The sequence below is a fragment of the Corvus hawaiiensis genome, chromosome 16 (genome assembly GCF_020740725.1).
Source record: "Corvus hawaiiensis isolate bCorHaw1 chromosome 16, bCorHaw1.pri.cur, whole genome shotgun sequence".
In the NCBI taxonomy this organism is placed as follows: domain Eukaryota; kingdom Metazoa; phylum Chordata; class Aves; order Passeriformes; family Corvidae; genus Corvus; species Corvus hawaiiensis.
The window spans coordinates 15,832,171-15,852,982 of record NC_063228.1 but is presented as its reverse complement, the minus strand read 5'-3'; the positions used below and the strand labels follow the sequence as shown (position 1 = coordinate 15,852,982).

The 20,812-nt window shown below is 54.5% G+C and overlaps 1 protein-coding gene across 11 annotated transcripts in view; it reads right to left on the bottom strand.

Moving 5' to 3' along the window:
• The window catches only part of LOC125334257 (ankyrin repeat and fibronectin type-III domain-containing protein 1-like), a 247,550-nt gene that overhangs the window by 53,749 nt on the left and 172,989 nt on the right, over positions 1 to 20,812 (bottom strand). For all 11 annotated transcript variants that reach the window (XM_048320937.1, XM_048320939.1, XM_048320938.1 and 8 more), the window contains one exon: positions 20,480 to 20,520. In XM_048320937.1, coding sequence (XP_048176894.1) covers positions 20,480 to 20,520 — 41 coding nt within the window. The remainder of the gene's footprint in view (positions 1 to 20,479; positions 20,521 to 20,812) is intronic.

The window sequence follows — 20,812 nt, the reverse complement described above, 5'->3', positions numbered from 1 at the left end:
CTGTAGGTGATGCTGTGATTTAGCAGGGGCTGGGCAAGATGATCTCCAGAGGTGCCTTCCAACCCCAACCACTCCGTGATCCACGACACACCCAGCCTGGCCCATGGCTCTGCTGCCTCTGCAGGATCTGGGTAGTTGGGGGTTCTGGTGACCCCCAAGGACACCCAGTACCTCTGTGTTTCACTCACAAAGTTCCTCAAACTGGTAAAGATCTATCAAAGAAATTAAGACCTATAAAATCCCAGCCTATGGAGGATGTTGGCCAACCAAAGGGAAAAAGAAGAAGGGCAAAATACCACAAGTCTGATTATGAGATGTAACACTGGTGTGCACCAGCACCAGGCAGGAAAAACTCATTGAAGTATTTTAATGGTCAGAAGAACACCACCATAAAACGCCACCGTGTTACCACAGCGCTACCCTGCCCTCTGTGGCTCCTCTCCTACACAGAGTAAGTGATTATTAGGGACAGCTGGGCCCACACCACAAACCCCCCTCCGCTGCCAGCACCTCCTGGTCCCAGGATGGGCTGCAGGAAGATGCAGAGCTGCGGGGGCACCTGTGGAACTTGTGCCCTGGCCCCTGGGTGGATCTGGCTGGGGGCTGGGAGGTGGGGACCCTCCAGGCCGCAGTTCCAGCCACATCTGTCCACACTAAAAAAGAATGTCCCTCTCTGGTTTTCCCTTAGGACTTGTGAGCACGTCAGGAATTAAACCCCAGTCTCCTGGGCTCATTGCACTGGTGCAGGAATCTGCATCTTTTTCTCTTCCCTGCATTCCAGTTCTTCCCAGCTCAGTGAAAACCCCTCCCCACCTTGCCCAAGGCACTTCAGTGTGCATGGGGATGCCGGATGCTGCTTAGCAGCCCTTGAAATAACAGGGCCAGGAGAATGGGAAACGCATCCCTACAGACAAACCATGGCTTCTTCAAACTTCCTCCCCGTCCAAAATTTCCCTTGAAAAGCCATGACAGGGAGTTACAAAGGTCCCTCTTGCAAGAAGAGGAAAAATGCAGGAGAGAAAAGCCCTTGGCGTGCCTCCCCCGCGTCCGGCTCCGGCCCCCGCGGCTGCCACGGAGGTTTGAGGGACTTGAAGGGATTTGCGATGCAATAAAAACATTCCTGCTTGCAAAGCATGAAACCCCAAAAGTTTATGGGAAACCACTGTCTTCGGGATGTCTGCATATCTTCAGGCATCCTGGGAGCTGTAGTTCAAAGAAACCAAGAAAAAAGCAAGCAGCCGATAATGATGGTTTCTGGATGGAGGTTGTGTGACTATTGGCTCCTGCACGAAAGCCTGAATTTCTGGGATGCTGAGCCCAATTGTGCAGCCAAGTGAGAGAAGAGCTCCTTGGCGCCTGGGGCACGAGGGACTCCGGCACCACAGTGGGGGAGAGCGAGAGGCACCCGGGGAAGGGCAACCCAAAAAACACGTGTCAGTGGCTGGGAAGAGGGATGCACTGCAGCAGAGGCCAAGAGGGACGGGCCAAAGACATCTCCAGGGCTGGGAACCTGGCTGGAGCATGGCCTCGCCTGTGAGCTGAAACCTCCGTGCCTCAGTTTCCCCATTAACTCTTATTATCCCCCTATCCCCAAGCGCTGCAAGGATTGGCCTTTGCTGTTTGAACACCCATGGGGAGCTGAACTCCTCAGAAGCCAGCTGTCCACACTGCACCATTAAATCACCTCCAGGCCCATTTCCTCTGAGCCCATGAAGGACAGCTGTGCCAGCCAGGCTGCTGAAAGGCACTTTATTCCAACACAAGACACTCTTCAGGCAAGAGTCACCTCCCAGGGGGAGAACCAGCAGCACGTGGCACCCTCCAGATGAGGCACTGCCCATCAGCACTCCCACACCTGAAACACCCTGGGGTGCAGGGGCAATGGTGGGGGACAGAGATGTGAGAGGCTGTGTATCATCCTGGACTGAGCGTGGAGTGATGCAGGAGATGCTTTCATTTCCAACCACGGACTCCTGCAGCAAAGACCACAACCTGGGGTAAAGCCAGCGCTGGAGACATGAGAAGGTGACCTTCTCACTACCTGCCTTGTATCGTGGGCTTGGGCTTCACAGGCCAGAGCACGAGACTGCCCCGTGGCTGTGCGAGGCCCTCTCTGATGCTGGACACCACCTGCCCACCAAGGCACCACGACACCGAGCGTGGGGACAAACCCACACCAGCACCAGCTGACACAACTGACCCCAGCATGGTGTGCTCTGCCGGCTGCTGCGAGCCTGAAGGCCTCGAGAGTGCTTTCAGACACTTGGAAAGCAAAGATAAACCACAGGAGAGTTTGTCCTTGGAGAAAACCTGTAGCCCTGAAGAACGAAGAAGAGGCGGAGCATTCACACTGGCAATAGCAGCATGGATGCTACTCCACGGATGCTACTCCACGGATGCTACTCCACGGATGCTATTCCATGGATGCTACTCCACGGATGCTACTCCACGGATGCTACTCCACGGATGCTATTCCATGGATGCTATTCCATGGATGCTATTTCATGGAATGCTCTCCAGCTGTGGCATCTTCCCGCTCCAGAGCAGAACATGTTGCACGTACTTGCCAAAACCACTTGTTGGTGCCTGCCAAACACTGCCCATGGGGTGAGAACACCACAGGAGGCAGGTCCCCAGGACACAGCACTCTTCACACCTCACTGCCACTCCATCCAGGCTGTCACAGGGCATGGGCTTCCAACTCCTCAGCACCAATCCGGTGTGATGAGGCAGCAGGTGCACAGGCCAGTGCAGCCCAGAGTTGAGTTTCTGGAGGTTCTGCAGAAGGACACCTTGGTTTTGCAGAGCTGAGCCCTCTGCTCTGGAGAAGAGCAGCTGGAATGTTTCTGGGCCAGCTGTGCCTTCACAAGCAGTGGAAAGGGCACCCTGAAATGGTCAAGGCCAGGGCACGTAAGCTGAAGACCTACCAAGATTTAGGACATCATGCTGGTGCCTCTTGCTTCCTTTTCCTTGGCTGCCAAACTCACATGGCAATCCTGATCTCCTCTGGAACTAAATCCAGATTGGCTGAAACCACGCCGTGGACACAGCCAGTTCCCTTTCCGAGGCTCCCACACTCCAGGAAGCACCCCCAGGCCCTGGGCCGAGCATCTGGGGTGCAATGCCAGCACCTGCTCCACCTCTCCCAAGGCAGGAACTCTGCACTGTGCTCTTGCAGTGGCTGTCCCTGCTCAATTCAAACCTCACTTTGGAGCCCTTGTTCTGTTCCTCGGAGCTGATAAAACCCAGCTGAGGAAGATGGGGACTTCAGGAGCAGAGCTGACACTCAGAAAACAGGACTACCTCCCAGCCAAGCCCAGCCAAAGCACAGCATGTGCCTCCTACACTCACCTCTTGCATCTCAGGTCTTCTTCTGCACTGCCCAACCCTGACAGGGAATTTGCATTGCACCACGAGCCTCAGCAATGGACATCTTCAAAGCAGAACCCCAGGGAGAGAAGGGAGGAGCAGGAAGCTGCTGTTAGGGGCCATTCCTGAATGGAAAAGCAACCATCTGGGTTCAGAGCACCCCTCAGCAGCTGGAGGAACACACCGGCACTGCCATGGTTTGAGACAGGTTGGCTCAATGCTGCCCAACAGGTACCCTGGGCCTTGTGCAGTCATTTCCCTTTGAATTAACGCCGCTTTTCAGATCTGACTGACAATGCTGATGTCTGTCTATTACACCAGGAGTCGTTCCCAAAGCTCCTGTGTCTTTTTCCAAAAGAGCCAAAGCAGCAAAGGGTTATTAACCGGGGAGACAGCGAGCACAGGGAGGGAACGTGCTGTTCTTTGACAGGAACTGTGCTAATGAACATTATAAAATTAAAGATCAGGAAAACCTCAATGACAACTTCAACCCTAGAAAAGCTGCAGTTCAACCCCAAGGAAATCAGCCAAGAGAGAAGAAAGCTCACTGTGGATTCTGGGTCCACATTCCAAAACCTTCACCTCCAGCACCAGGTTGCTCCATTAAAGCAGAGTCTGACATTAGGCTCATCACAGAGGTATCCCAAGGCCCTCTGCTAGTTCTGGGTATGATTTCAGCCAGCCACCGCCCGATCCTGATGGAAAGCAGTTAGGTGATAGCTGAACCAGGGCTTTGCAAGCCACTAAGAGCACCATGTAGCCACAGATGCCTGTCTTTTCTTTCAGCACATTCCTTGAGGACATGTGGCCCTGGTGTCCTCTCTCTTCACGCCTCCTTGGAGCTGGTTTATCCACAGAGAGGAAGAGGAGCTGCCACACCATGATATTTGTGGCCTTGCAAGTGGCTTTCAGGTTTGCTTGAACGGTTTGCTTGAACACTTGAGTGGTTTTCAGGCTTCGTCTCCTTGGCCACTGCAGGGACTGCTTTTACAGGAGCAAGTCCAATGAAACCCTTCAGCATGTGCTCATGTCCCAGGTAAGGGCAGCCTGTGGAAATCAGTGCTCCAGAAAAACACTTCCCTGGATGTGATGGAGATGCCACCACCAAAGCCCTACCTGAGTGGGACCTCCCAGGGCTGCCTCTCCCCAGGAAAAACAGCAAACCTATACTATCAACCTATACTTTGGGTGTTCAAAAACAAGCACAGCTCACTCTGCTCTACAAAATAAGAAAAAATCCTGGAAAAAACAGAGCACAAACTGTACCTTCACACAGGCCCCACCAAGCGCCAACCCAGGGTGAGCAGAAGCAGCTGAGCCCAAAGAGAGTCACATTTTCTAGGGAACATTAATGCAGCCCTGGAGCTGGTGGTGACAGGTAAGCCCCGGGCTCTTGGCTGTGCTGGGCTCAGCAGGAGACGGGGCTGGACCCCGGTGGGACGGATGCTCTAAATTAGGAATGAAAACATTGCCCCCCTGCTCAGCAGAAGGGTATGCTCAAAGTGAGCCCTTGTCTGGGACAGCCAGTGGGCCAAGCGAGGCGACAACAACAGCTCTGCCAGAGTCCAAAATACACCCGCAACTTGTTTTGAATTACTTTGTGCTGGGCTTTAAAATATGCTGAAAAATTTCCATCCAGCCTGGCTGTGGAGCTGCAGGAGGACCCTGGGGTTTGTTTCCACGCACGGTGACGCTGACCTGAATTTCTCCCCATGGGTAGTGAAAAGAGAGAGCTCTCGGGGAGGGCAGTGCTGAGAGGAGCAAGGGGACAAGGAGCCACCCAGTGTGCTCTGGCAGTGATTTTGGGTGGGGACTGCTCAGGGTCCGCACCAGCAGCTGTAGGGGGGAGGGATGCTCCTTCCCAGCACAGGGAAGCACCCCATGGACACATCAAGCTGAGTCAAACCACAGAGGGAGGTTTGCTCCCTGAGCGTGGCAGTCCAGCCCCCGCCGGCGCTGGAACCTCTTGCTTGCGGCTCAAATCAACGCGGCTCCATTACAAACAAACCTGTGGGAGGGAGAGGCAAAGAAAGAATCCCTCGAGGAATCTGCAAGGCACTGGAGGAGCTAAAAATAACCACCACCAACAAATCAATCTAGAAACAGAAAGCTAAAATCCCTAGTAATAGAGGGTTGCCAGGTGGAGGAGGGAGAAGCCTGGCACCCTGTGCCCTGGCCCTGCCCACCAAGGATCCTGCAGAGAGTAGGGGCACAGGAATGTGGGACTGAGGGGGCATCGCTGCCTCTGACTGCCTCCAACAGACACCAGCTCCCACACAGGGAAGCATGGCATTGTTTCCCCACTTTCTTACCTCTGTGTTTTCAGATTGCCTCTCGAGATGGGCCAGCTGACTCCAAGGAGCCAAGGTGCTCGAGCCAAACTCCTCAATCCCTCCTCCACTCCATTCCAAGCTCCAGAAATGGAGCCAAATCTCATGTCCTTTCCAGTTCTGGTCACCACCTTTCCCACACCCCTCTGGCAAGATCAGTCTGATCTCAGGACTCATCTCTGTATCTACCAGTGCTATTTTCCCCCTTCCAGACCCCTCCAAGGATGCATATCCCAATCCAGGCCTTCCACCCCTGAACATGTGCCATCACAGACAGAGTGGGGGCCACAGTGATCTCACAGCTGTAAGGTAACAGGAACACTCTTGGAAAGTGGATAAAAGGCTCTGGATGGCAACTCAGTTGCAATGTGAAATTCCAATGTGAATTGTAGGACTTCACAAGACCAGAAGAATGAGGCCTGGATGTGGCTATGGTAAGTCAGCAGGGTGGAAGAGCCCTGGGTTTGTTCACCAGGCACACAAGAGAATTCCCAGCCCACTGGAAGGTGGCAGCACACGGGCAGAGACCTGCTCCTGTCCTCCACGTCCCCAAGGCCAGCAGGGGAGAATGCATCCCAAAGGGGATTGGGAGAGCCCCCATGCTCGTGCCATCCCACCCCCCCATGCTGCCGTCTACAGCAGGGTGACACGTCCCCAGCCAAGCAGAGATGTGCCATGGAGGGCTGCACCCACCCATGGTCCGGGACAACATCCTCGGTCTGTCCCCACCCCAGCCATGGCACAGCCCCTGGATCCGACGGGCAGAGCCAGAGGGACACGAGGCAAGGACAGGCCACCCAGGAGCAGGGACAGGAGCAGGGGAGGCGGTAATTCGATGTCCTGCCCTCGCCTCCCCAGCCCGGCTCAGCTCGGGTGACGAACGCCGCAGGAAGGGGATGCTGCTCTCCTGACACCGCACACGCCGCTAATCCCGCGGCTTTATCTGTCACTTCCCCATCCTGCCCGGCTCCCGGGCGCTCCGCCGAGCCCCGCTCCCTGCCTGCCTCCCGGCTGCCCCATCCCAGCTCCCTGCTCCCTCGTTTGCGACAAAAACCCTAGGAGGGGCAAAAGGGTGTTGACAGGGTGTTTGTTAATCAAACGAGCTGGGGATGAGCGGGAGCCTCATCAGGCAGTGCTCCCAGCTCTCCTGCCGGAAAGGTAATTCCCAGGACCGGCGCGGGGCACGGGGGGTGGATGCCAACACAGGGCACCCCTGCGAGGGCAAGGAGCTATGGAAGCACGGGGCCAAAGTTCCCAGTGGCCACCAGCCCCTGCCCTCCCGGGTGCCTCCCTGCCCCACTGCTCCCTGCAGGGACCCTCACATCCCTCACGTCCCCAGCCTCCAGGGACCAGCAGCTCGCCCTGACATTCCCATCCAGCACCCCCTCTCTGGCTGTGGAGCAAGAGCCCTGGACATGCCTGGAGGGACCTACCCAGGGACACAGACCCCGGCCCGGGGGTCCCCATGGCACTGCCCACCCGGGCCAGTGCCAGCTCTCTGCCCAGGAGCCCCAGAGGCAGATAACCTGCACTGTGCAAGTGCTGGGGCATGCAGCTCGGCAATAGCCCAGCTCTCCAGCTCAGGAATGTCCAAATAAATACAGAAATACATAAAAAGGCCATAAATAAGGTTGCCTGAGATGGCTGTTTGTCTCCTGCCTGGCCAGGACCCCCGCTCCCCCGCTGCTGTTTGCCTTGGCAGATGACAGCTGGGTAATTTGTTTCCATTGCAATGAAGTCCCAATTAACTGGAATAAACTTTTTACACTAAGTGTGTTTGTTTAACAAACTGGCTCTTTCAGAGCCTCACCGAGACCTGATTGATGCATTTGAGGGGAGTGGAAACACGCTGGGTGCTTGGACATTAAAGCTGCAGTGTCTGAGCAGGCTGGGGCTGAAAGGGCTCTCTCTGTGTTTGGGAAATCAAAACTGACACCTCTGATGTCTGGACTGGGACAGGGATTTCAGCGTGGCCTTTGTGTACAAATATTGACAGTTTCTCATTCGCTGTGGCTGACAGCCCCTCTGGTGTCCCCGCGGGGCAGGACATCCCCCAGGGCCAGGCTCTGCTGGGAGAAGGTGGGGTCCATCGTGCTGCAAGGATGCACCTCGTGCCTCCTAGGGACAGCCCAGGGGGCTCCAGCCAGCCAACAAAATCCCAAGGAAAGGTGGGACTGGCTCCACAGGACACTCTCAACGAAGCAGAACCAATGTCTTCAGCAGCAGCCACGCTCCTCCTCCCAGCCTTCAGAGGTCACCTTCATGGCTCATGAAGCCATTGATTTACAGCAGCAAGGCCAAGATGGTGAGAAACCAGTCTGAGATGGCTAGAAACCAGTCTGAGGTGTCTAGAAACTGGCTGGGAGCCTGAGTCTGGTTTCTGGTTCACACCACAGTTTTCAGCAACACTCTCCAGCTGAGGGGAGGTGAGAGAACAGAGAAATCTGAGCCCAGAAGAAGAGTCCTCCTCATCCTCAGAACCCTTCTGTTGGGATGGAAATGGCAAAGCCAAGTGGACAAATTGCACAGTAGGGATCTGGCACAAGTGGGACCCGAGGCAGGCAGAGAAGACACTGTGTGCAGCACAGGGGACAGCAGCTCTTGTGCTGTGCCTCCTCCAGGAACATCACTGCTGGGAGCACCCTCAGGACCAGCAGCACTAAGCCCCCACATCTGCCAGACGGTGGCCCAAGATCCAGAGGGACAAAAGGGGGACACCGTGGGGAAAAGATGCCCCAAGCATCCCTGGCAGTGGTGCCAAAGGCAGGCACCGAGCACCACTGCTGGCTCTGGTGGGATGTCCCACGAGGAGGGAAAAGCCACGGCACAGCCTCACGGCAGAGCCCACGGCAGGACCAGCCCCACGCTGGAGCTGTGTTCCAGCTGCCTGGTGAGACACTGCATGAGTAATAAGCACTTCTGGAAAACAAAGCACTTCTGCCATCCGAGCGGACAATGAGTGCAGCTGAGCTTTCTCTCCCTGGGCGCTTTTTCTTTCCTACCTCAAACTGCAAAGGAAAACCTCCAACAGACCCTGCTTGAGAACTGTCAGCTCCAGAGGTGTTCTTGAAGCATTCATTGGGAAGGCTTTTCTATTTCACATCTAAAAATGGGAATTTGCAGGTCCTAGAGTTCCTTTCATCTGCTTCTCCAGCCTATTTCCTCGAAGCACGGCATGCATTTCCATTTACTGTGGGACAAGGTGGTGTTTTCCTGTGGCTGGGGGTTGAGCTGATCTCCCACAATCCCTCAGTAAAATGCCCCAAAGTCTGTCTGAAGTCAGCCTGCCTGGGCTGTCCACAGCTTGATTCAGTCAAGTCTTTAATTTAGGTGTAAATACGGTTATTCATTGTTCCAGGCCCTGGCACAGGGTGCCCAGAGCAGCTGGGGCTGCCCCTGGATCCCTGGCAGTGCCCAAGGCCAGGTTGAACAGGGCTTGGAGCAGCCTGGGACAGTGGAAGGTGTCCCTGCCCATGGCAGGGTGGCACTGGATGAGCTTTAAGGCTCCTTCCAACCCAAACCATTCTGGGATTCCATGATTCTTCAGTGATGATTATGAGCTCATCCTACGTTCAGGATGTGCTGAAGCCACCAGTGGCAGCACTGATGGCAGAGCTCTGCACTGTCTGCCCAGGCTCCCTGTGCAGTCCAGGGGGAGAGAAGGATTAATTTCCCCATAAATTAGTTGGAATGCTGGTCGTGGCGCCCTTTCACATGATGTCCTAAGCCTGAAGAGACAAGTGAGCACCCTCACCCTCATCCCTTCCCAGGGCACAGCCACCACACTACCCTAAATCCTGTGTGTGTCAATGCCAGAAACCTGTAGGAAAGTTGAAATCCTTGGATCACCCCTCCACGCACACGGCTTTGTCAGGATGCAGGAAAGACACCGCGTTTTCCTCCTTTAACACCCTCAGTCACACTTTTCCCTGTGCAAATTAGCACCATCTCCACATCTCCCCACAGCCTGCCCAGCACAGCCCAATCCTGCCTGATTATCCCTCCCAGGGAAAGAGGAGCTCCCGGAGATCCGGCTGATTGCTCGCAGGACCTGGGGCTGCCCCATCCCTGGGAGCGTTCAAAGAATGGGGCTTGGAGATAGCTGGGATAGGGGAAGGTGTCCCTGCCCACAGCAGGGGTAGAACCAGATGATCTTTAAGGTCCCCTCCAGCCCAAAGCCTTGTGGGATTCTCTGGTTCTGTGGCCCAGCTGTCGATCTGGCACTGCAGGTGGGAGCACGGAGAGAAAATATCACAACAGCATTTGAATAAAAACCCAGATTAATCCGTGGCTGTTCCAAGAAACCGTACCAGAGCCCTGCTCGTGCTGTGCTGAGGGGCAAAGCTCTTGGGATGAGGTAGCGAGGTGGAGAAAGCAGAATGAGGAACGGGAAATTTTCCCTCGTGAGCAGAAATTGAAGGCACTCAACACTCCTGGAACTGCTCCGCTGCTCTACGTGATCAGCAGTGCCTGCGTGGGAGGGTGGCGGGGAGTGAAGAGGAGGGCACTGCACACTCACAATACACACCATTATACGTTTTCCTTTGGAATTACAGATCTTTTAGCAGTCAGTGCTTGAATAAAGACATATTTACCTTCTCACCCAGGACTGGGACGAGGCACAGCACATCGTACCTGAGCCAGCTGCAGGAGCTTGGCCTTCAATGCATGTTCCCAATGGATAAGAAATAATGTGCTAGCAGGGATTTGGGTCTCTGAGCTGCACACTGGGAGACTCACAGAGCCAGCAGGAAAATCATGGAATCACAGAAGGGTCTGGGTTCCACCCAGCTCCAACCTCCTGCCATGGAGCGCAGAATAGAGTGGTCGATACAAATGAAAAATTACAATAGATAGGAAAATCATTAGGGAAACTAAAGAAGGGAAAAATGCATGGCTGGACATGGAAAATCTGCAGTGGGAGCCAAACAAGGGTCTGGTTTTAAGGAACACCGGGGCTACTGTAAAGCAGGGTCTGTAGGACTGCTCAAACGGTGCAGAAAAGGAAAACGTAGTCCATATTTATTCTGTGTTTGGGAAAAAAATGTGAGTAAACGAATTCCTAGGAGAGATGAAGCTCTCCTAAATCATTAGCATCCATGCTTACATCGAATGTGGCCAAACAGCACCAACCAGCACCAACAGCTCAGCCAACACGTACCCAAAAGCTGGGGAGAGGTTTTAGGGCTTTGCTGCTTGTTTTGAGCAAAGTTCAGGCTGCCACATCCCGATGGAAACGGCTCCTTCCCCCCAACATTGCCACCTGGCAGTAAGGGTGACCTAGTTACCAACCAAGCGGTCAGCCTGATCTAGGGCCCAGAAGGCAGGGCTCATCTGGAATTGAATTAAGAAATAATTAAAGGATGTAAGTTCTAATTAAAGTCAGTCGGTGTGTCGTGGTGGAAGAGATCTTGTCAAATGAGCCTGATGTCACCCTGTAATGAACACTCGCTTCCAGGAACGGGCCCTGCGCACGTCCTGGTTGCGCAGGCAGAGCTCCCAGTGCTCCCTGATGCTCTGATTTCAGGAGATGGGGCTGTGCAGCCCCAATCAAGCACTTTAAATAGATTTAGAGCCAGCTGACAGGTCTCACACAGGAGGTGTCAATGGGGAATCGTTAGCGAGGCTCCATGGGGAACACGCCAGTCGATACTTTCATCGATGATCGCCATGAAAATAAAAAATCCTCACTCAAAAAATTAGCGGATGACAGGAAGATTGATGTAATGGTAAATATTGATGAGGAGAGAGGGAAATGTGGGCTGCCTGGTAATGCTGAGCCCATTCAAACACTGTACATGATAATGCAGCCCAGCATGGGATGATGCAGCTCTGGAGAGGGATTTCAGGCCGTATTTCTGAACAGGAACTGGAGCCCAGACAAGAGGGAGCCTCCAGGAAGGGTCAGGGGTCACCACGGGTGAGCAGCCCAGCACAAGGCTCTAATGTGATGCTGTGATGAAAAAAGCTGATGCAGTTCTTGGGGGAGAGCAGGAGAGCGGCACGTACTGCACTGCTGGGACTGCCACTGCCACTCCTGCAATTAAGGTGTCCACGTTTAAGAGGGACACTAAAACAGCAGAGCCTGGAGGGATGAGTCACAAAATTGATCTGAGGGCTGGAGAAAATATCGTGCTGCAAAAGATTTGAGCTATATTGAGTTTATTGATAAAAATCTGCCACCCACCAAAAACCAGAGTGGTGCCAACTGCTTTTATCAGTGAGGTGTGCCAGGAGGCAGGGACTTGGAAGTGGAGACCAGCAAATTCTAGTGAGTTTTGGGTCAGGATTAGATACATCTCAGGAGTGCTCAGAGAATTAGATAACTCTCAGAAGGCAACCAAAACCTCTCCAGGAGCTTGTGGGCAATTTATATCCCTGCAGCACATCCGAGGCCAAAGGAGTGATCCAATAGACCTGAATCCCAGCAGACAGCTGGAGCTCCAGGGCTGACTCCTGCCATGCACCAGGATGAAGGCTCAGGAGGGGTGTTTAATGGCTTTAAACTGACAGAGAGCAGGTTTGGAGTAAATGCTAGGAAGGAATTGTTCCCTGGGAGGGTGGGCAGGCCCTGGCACAGGGTGCCCAGAGCAGCTGTGGCTGCCCCTGGATCCCTGGCAGTGTCCAAGGCCAGGCTGGACGGGGCTTGGAGCAAGCTGGGATAGTGGAAGGTGTCCCTGCCCATGGCAGGGGTGGGACTGGGTGAGTTTTCAGGTTCCTTCCAACCCAAACCATTCTGGGGTTCCACGAGAGAGTCCCGGCCTTGGAGCAATGAGGAGCTGGGGTGGCACCGAGCTCCTCAAAGACGAAGTTCTGAGCTACAAGTCCAGCTACCTCTGAGGAGTCCCCATCGAGTCTTGTGCCAGAAGCAAAGCATGAGGGAAAGGCTCCCTCTGTCCTGGAGAGAGCCCAGCAGGGATTGCTGGCTGAGCAGCTCAGGAAACTCCTCTCCCCACGTCCCCCTTTTCTACCCGGTGTGTTTGGGACCGATGGCTGTGGGTGGGAGCGGCACCTCCCATGGCTGAAGCATCTCTGTGTTGACTCACTGCAGCAAACATTTTGCTCTCTTGCTTAGGGGAGAATGCAGGCTTGGTGATTTGTTAAAAAATGCCCATCTTCCTACGCTCGATTCCCTTTCCATGATTAATGCCAGGCGCCGCAATCGTGGCAGGGCTGCAGCTGGTGCTTAGGTGGCTCCTGTGCCAGCCTGAGAGCTGAGCTGGCAGCATCGTCCTCCCAGCACCAGAGGGGAAGGCAGCCCTGGGCTCAGACCAGCAGGGCAGGCAGATGCCACCCCAATGTCCCCACCAGTGGCCCGGGGAGCCCCAGTGCCCACTCTGCTCCCTGCTTCTAGAAAAAGCAGCAAGGAGAGGGACCCCATGGTGAGCAAGGAGCCTTGTGCTGCCCAGAGGCACCGCAGGGGGACAAGAGCTGAGCCCCAATCCCTGCTGGCATTTCACGGGGACAGAATGCCCTCAGTGCTGCGGGGAAGTGCACAGTGCAGGGAACACACACCCTTCAGCTGGGACAACAGGAAGCACGACAGAAAGACTTCGAGCCCTTGTGTGGCAGTGCTGCAGACAGGGAACCAGGGCCAGGCAGGTTTTCAATTGGACTGGAACTGAAATTACAGGGGGCACAAAATCCAACCCTGCTTTGGTATAAAGAAAGGGGCTGGGGGGATCAGGGAAAAAAGCCCTGCAAGTTTCTATGACAACTGGCACAGTAAGAGCCTACACTGCAACCTCGCTTAACACGTTACAAGCTGCAGAGAAGCAATGAAACCCCAAACTTTATTTTATCCCAGGTGTAGGAGGGCCATTCCCAGGGGAGAGCAGGCACAGGGCCTGGGGTTGGTCCAGTGGTCCCGTGGCCTGTGCACCCAGCGCAGGGTGAATAGTTCAGCCAGCCCCAACAACTCCTCCTGCTGTCCCTTGGGCTCCAGGGACCACTAAGACCAAATCCTTGTCCAAACCTTTCTTGGGCCAAGGTATTTAATTCTGGTTATCAGGGGTCCTGATGCCATCCAGGGCATCTGTGTCCTGAAAAACCATGGATCCAGAACAGTCTGGGTTGGAAGGGACGTTAAAGCCCATCTCGTTTCAGCACCCTGCCATGGGCAGGGACATCTTCCACTGGCCCAGGCTGCTCCAAGCCCCAAAGTCCAGCCTGGCCTTGGACACTGCCAGGGATCCAGGGGCAGCCACAGCTGCTCTGGGCACCCTGTGCCAGGGCCTCCCCACCCTCCCAGGGAACAATTCCTTCCCAATACCCATCTAAATCTCTCCTCTTTTACTTTAGAACCATTCCCCTTTGTCCTATCACTGTCTGTCCTTGTAGAAAAGTCACTCTCCCTTTCTTTAATAAGCTCCTTTAAGTACTGGAAGGCTGAAATGAAGTGTCCCTGGAGTCTTCTCTTCTCCAGGCTGAACACCCCCAGCTCTCCCAGGCTGGCTCCAGAGCAGAGGGCCCAGCCCTTAAAGCATCTTTGTGGCCTCCTCTGGACCCATTGTGTGCAGACCCTCCCACCATGATCCTCACAGGATCATGCCTGGGTGAGCACTCCCACCCAAGGGGCCATAAAAGAGAAAATGGGTGAGAGCCGTGTTCATCCTGACCTGACCAAAGCACGGCCTTCAGCAGGACCTGCCGGGCACACAGCGGGGCTGCCCTGGGGAGGGGACAGGAGCAGCACGGCCAGGCCTTCCACAGGGGCCCTGCTCCCTTCCCCGGGTACAAACTGGTACCAGTTTCCAGCTTCCCAAGCAAACAGCAGTGTCAGCCTGGGCAGGGAGCCCAGAGGCCACAGTGCAAACCAGCAGGGTGATGGCTCCTCCACGCCTGGGCTCCCGTCGGAGCCCTGCCAGCACCGCTCCTCCTCGGGGCTGTGTCCCATTCCCTACAGCCCAGAGGAACAGCCTGGACCTGGCTGTTCTGAGCTGAGCTCCTGCACCCACTGCAAAGGTCCAGAGCAACCCTCTGCCATGCCATGAGACACCCCCAGTTCATTCCCACCTCTGCCAATCCCCAGCTCCCCGCTACTTCCCACTGCTCATTCCTGCTTCCCCTAACTCCCAGCTCCCAGGCTGCTCTGGGTCAGCTCTGCTCTCCATTCCCAGACTGGCATTTTTTGAATGACTCCATTTCTCCAAAGTGCCTTTCCAGGATTCCCTTCCTTCCTCTGCCCTCCAAGAGGATTAAAGCCTCTCCACCTGCCTGGAGCTCAGACTGAATCCACTGGCCAAACTCCAGGGGAAATATTCGATACATTTGCTGTACAGTTTCAGTGGCTCAGCCCCACTGCCAGGATACCTCAACCAGCACCAGCATCTTCTTTAATTACGTTGTGTGTAAAGGAGATCACTCCTCGACTCTCCGGATATCTGCCTTAGCCAGGACTTGGGGTTGGAAGCGAGGAGCCCGTGTTCATGATCCCTTCTGGAGGGCTACACTCCCCTTCAGCTTCCAACCTGCACCTGCCCGAGGAGCACCCACCCCACAGACCTCAACACTTCTCTTCCACCACCCACGGCTGTGCCATCCCACTGCCACCAGAGATGTTGGTGATGGTGCTTCATCCTTTCCTACAACCAAACCTGGGAGCACTCTCCAAACTCGTGTAGGTGGCTCTGGGACAGTTTCTTGCAGCATTGAGTATCCCAGTGAGTATCCTTCAGTATGGAGAGGTGGTCTTGGCATTGCTTCTCCTACCCCACAGCTCCCTGGTGTCACTGGCACCATCTCTTCCTCCGCACTTCCCATGTGCGTCCTCCTCCCTCTGCTCAGTACTTGGAACCTGAGCTCCCAGCTGAACAACTCCCAGCCACCACAGAAGAAGTCAAACGCAGCCTATATGTGTGTGATTATCACCATTACCACAGCAATAATGTCTGAGGGAAGGAGGTACTGAAATGAAAACCTGGCTTAGGAACACATTGTGCTTATTGTGATGGTCCTTAATGCTTCCAAAATGTAAATACTGATTTCTAGAGCCTTAAAGCCACCAGCGTTTTACGAGATAATGATTCAGCAAGGAAACACTTTCATCTAAGTGCTGGCATGGCAAGATTGGAGTCTGGGAGATTAAATGTTCTGTTGTAAGGGCCAGGTGACAAAGAATTAGCTGTGGAGACAGCTCTGTGTAATGACTGCGAGGCAAAGCAAACTGCTGCTTTCTGGGAGGTGGTTTCAAAGGTTCCTCGCGTGTTTGCACATCTGAGGCTGGAGGACAGAGGGCAGGGGCATCCTTTAATCTGAAATGGAGACAGAGCCACGAGGTGCCTGCCCGAAAGGGCTGTGGGATGCTGCTGCTGCAGGATTGGGCTCCGAGACAGCCGGTCTCTTCTGCACAGCCACATCATCCCCAGGGACAGCAGGAGTGGATCAATGGAGAGCATTTTGTGTCACTACAGCTGTGTCTCTCCTGACACCTCAAAGTGCCTGGCAGATATTCCCTGCTCCCGAGTGACGGCTCCCTGACAGCTGAGCATCGCCCTCGGCACCGGAGGCGGCGTGGGGGGATGAGGGCAGCTCCCACAGCAGTGACACTTTATTAAGCCCAGGTATTTCAGTCTGCATTTGCTAGGGGGTTTATGGGTGTCATCACTACCAGCATTTCTTTCTGCTTTAAGAAAATCAGTTCCTGACACTGAAGAGCAAATATGTGCCTGGGGCAATTAGCAAACACACCGGACACCCTCAGTTCCTGTCAAGACACTTCCACCCAGCCCTGCCAGGAGACTTATTACCTCCTGTCCCAGGAAAGCCTATTCCTGTCTCTGAGCACAGTGTCCTTGTCCCTGGGTCCTCAGGCAGTGGCTCCCTGCTCAGGAAATTGCCTTGACAGAGAAGTCAGGACCCTGTGTTAGAAGTCTGGAAGGACCTGTGGCAGCCTGGATATTCTGGCAGCATTACAGCACTTCCAAAAGCGGGGTGACAAAGGAGTGAGCGGCTCTGGGGCTGGACTGATACACCCCATGTTTCTTCCCCAGTCCCTACAGACTCTGGTCAGATCCCAGGCAGAGCAGGGCTGCAGCCCAGGTTGCAGTGGGGGAGGCACGTGCCCAGGCTGCATCAGATGGGAGTTATTAGGTCAGGATAAACCATTCTGACATCTGAACACACTGTTTTGGAAGCACAGGAAGGCACCTGTACCTGTTCATGTGGGACAGCCGGAGCAGCCAGTGCAGGTGAGGATACCTGTGCAGATGTTGACTCACAGCTGGACCTGTGGCCATTCCCAACACGCCAGGTTCCTCTCTCAGGTATTTCAGCTATGGGAACTCTTTATGTGCCTGTGCTGGTTCTTCCTTGGCTGGTCTCTACCCCTGTCAGTTCTCAGTGGATGTAACTTTTCTTAAGATGAACGCTTCAGCGTTCTCGACTCACGCTGCAATCTTCCATTTACCGTGGGAAGAGGGAACGCTACCTCCCAGACTGAAAACCAGGAGACCCAGCTCTTGCAGGAATATCCACAAGCACCACCACTGAAGCCCTTGGAAGCAGAAGGGCTTCCCCCAGAGCGGGCAGCAGCAGCGTTTCAGCTCCAGTAGCTCCATTCCAGGCACCTCTGACTTCTCACAGCAGAGATCCACCTTCCCTATACCTCCCTGTGTGCTTTCCACTGCATATTGGGGCAACCCAGCGGGAGATCTGTACCTCAAAACCTCATGGATGGACTGGCAGGAGGGGAAGGGCCAACAGAGGCTGATGGGCAAGGGTGGACACATCTCCATGCCCCTGATCAGCACTGGGATATTCCAAGAGCTCAGGAAACACCCAACTGATGGGAACTGTGGGGTGAGGACAGCATTTCCATTTCTGAAGGGAAGAGGCAACAAAGGAAGGAAAAGAGTCACTCTGGGAGACACAAGGAAATTCAGCAGATGCAGTATCTGATGTCCACTGAGGAGGAGGGCACCTGATTAGAGAAAGCTGAACGTGGCAGGAACGGAGCAGGAGTCACTGCCAGCACGAGCAGTGACAAAACTCGCTGCTGAGATTTCTGGCGTGTGTGTCTCCTTTTTCTGCTTTCAGGACCAACTGAAACTGAACTGCTGTGGGAGAGCCCTGACACAAGAGCAGGGTGGCTCTGACCCTGCTCCCACAGCTCAGGGCTTTGGTGGCAGGTGAGCCAATGCCTCAGAAGCCAGAAAAGGAAAAGCAGAAGCATAGTCGAGTTTGCTCTGGCACATGGGAGCTGCAGGACCAGCTACACACTGCCAGACTTCTCTCAGCTCACCAGCCTCACTGCACAGATGTGTCCAGGAACCACCACAGCTCAGCTCAGCTCTGGCAACCAGCTGCTTCCCACGCTCTGGCTGCTCGCCACAGCCTTGCCCAGGGCTCAGAGAATTGTGAATCTGGGCTGTAGAGCTGCTGCTGAAGAGCTGAGCTGTCTCAAGTCCTTGGCAGGGCCACCAGACCGCTGGCATCTTCCAGCATCCTTTCTCTGCTGAGGAAGACCAGCTCCAGCCCTGCCAGAAACTGAAGGGCTCCGTAGAGAGCACCTGGTCCAGCCTTGCAGACGGGTTGCAACAGACACAGTGTGGCATCAGCTGGTGGATCAAAAAGCCAGATGGGATGGGGGCAGTGCTACCAGGCTACATCATGGCCACAAACTGACCCATCCCAAGCCCAAAACAGCCACTGAGGAGCAGAAACGGGCTGGGTGTTAACCAAGGTCACAGTGGTATGATCAGCCAAGGCACAGCTGCTGGGCCAGACCACGGAGGGGCCATGGGCTTGTGGCACAGAGAAACAAACACCCGTAAAACATCCTGTGTCTGCAGGAGCTCTGCACCAGCACCCCCCACTCTGACCCAGCAGCTCCACACCTTCAGCGAGATGGGAAGCCCATGTTCTCCCACTCAAGGTAGAGAAACATTCCTCATTTCTCAGAGGAGATGAGTTATAAATGCAGCACCACAAACTGTTGCTACCAACCGCCAAAACCACAGGAAATGGCAGGAAATCTGAACAGTAAGAGCTCTTTACATATTTCCTCCAAATCTCCTACTTCAAGCCTCCCCAAAGCTTCAGCTGGAACAGAGACATGGGAGATGTTTCAATGTGTTCTAAACTTGCTTGTCAAAACACAGACTCCTCACAAGCACAGCACTAGAGTCGGGAGCACCGAAATCTTGGACAGCTGCTGGGAGAGGTCACAAAAGCACAGCCATGAGTTCTTTGCCAAACGTGCGCTCGTGTTGTTGTGGCACCCGCGGTGACTCCATAACCTCCTGTGATATTCCTCTGATCTCCCAGAAAGCCGGGTGGGATTACCCAGCCTGGGAAATGGCTCTGGCTGTATTTCCAGAAGTCTTTCTCTGCCTGCGGTCTCGGGAAGCTGATGAGCCGCACTGCCTTCGGGTGAGCAGGCAGAGGAGCTCCCCAAATCAGGCTTTCAGTATGGACCTAGAAACCAGCACTGAGTTTTAAAAGCTCTCGGTGGCATAAAGTGGAGTCAGGAGATAACTGAAGAACATCCCATAGCTCCATTCTGGGCACCTCTGATTTCCCACAGCAGAGATCCACCTTCCCTACACCTCCCTGTGTGCTTTCCACTGCATATTGGGGCAACCCAGCGGGAGATCTGTACCTCAAACCTCATGGATGGACTGGCAGGAGGGGAAGGGCCGTCAGAGGAACACACACACACTCCACACTTGCTCTCCCACCACAGACAGCGAGCAGGCAGTTCCATACAGCATTCCCTGGCACAGCCTGCCACCCCTGGACATGCTCCCTCCAAGGCCAAGCCTAACTTGGACCAAGGATGCTGCCACGGTGCTGGCACTTCTGGGATGTAGCGCTGCAGGAATGCTTGGGAAAGCAGCAAAGAGTGAGCAAGAGCAGAAGGACAGTGAGCTTCGGAGGAGAAATTTCCTCAACCCAATTCCTTCTGAATTTTCCAAAGCCATGCTCCCCTGATAGTCCTGCCCATCAGAGCACTGTCCCACAACTTCGAATCCACCTATTTTTTTTTTCCCAGAATAAAGGTCATAACCTGAAGGCCTTCACTTCCCCAAGCAAAGCAGGAGCAACACAAGGTCCCACAGGTGATGTGCTCAGCAGCACAACATGTAATTCAGTGCCAGGGCACAACCCAGCCTCTCAGGAGGGCTTTTAACAGAGTGTGCCATTATCCAGATGATGATGGGAACAAACCTGTCCTTCCAGCAAGCACAACCTTCTTGCCTGGAAGGTGCCGTGCTGTGGCGAGGTTCTGTTACCTACCCCACACGCCGAGTAACCAGCTGCCTGTGTTGGTGGAGTGGTTTGCAGTAACTTTTGCATGTCCATGGCTCTAAAAAACCCCTTGGCCTCCTCTCCCCCTGCAGCTGACAGTGCTGTACCAAACACAGCGGGTGGAAGACAACAGGCACCACCGTCAATACACGGCTGGGGGAGACGCGCTCCGAGATCAGCCCGTGTGACACACAGCGGAACCCTTCGATTCTCCAAAGCAGCTCAGCTGTGCAAACCAGGAGCAGAGGGAGCCAGAGGTGGGAAAGGTCACCCGTGTGCCCCCCGCTCCCAGCTCTGTCCCCCAGGCTCAGTCAAGCTGTCACGGCTGCTTCTGACCTGATGGAAGGATTTGCATATGCCCCGAAGCCAGGATGACTGACAGCCCTTCCACTGTTATCCTCACTTGTGTAATTGCAGCAGCTATTCTTGTACACTGAAGTGTCTAATCTTAGCAAGCCATGGAGCTGCTGGGTAAGATGGACCAGCCGGGAATTTCCATGCAATTACTCACCACTGCTACTGGCACTTACTTTGGCTGGCAAAAGTCCTTCTTGTCCGCCGACCCCAGGCTCTGCAAAACACAAAAGACAGATTTCTCTTTTTAACCCTTTGCCAAGCAAGTATCACTGATGGGGATGTGTGGGGAAGCAGTGAAAGGCACATGTCTGTTATTTCCCTGCCCGATGGGTCTGGCTGGGCTGGCTGGACAGGACAGCTTGGACCTCCAGCCATAGGCAGAGCCCACAGCAGCCAAGGATGTAAAGACAGAGAGTTAAACTAGAGGTGAGAGGATGCATTAGATCTGAACTCAGTGTACTCGGGTATGTCTGTCTCCTGTCACCTGCAGAAGTGTGGCACCTTGT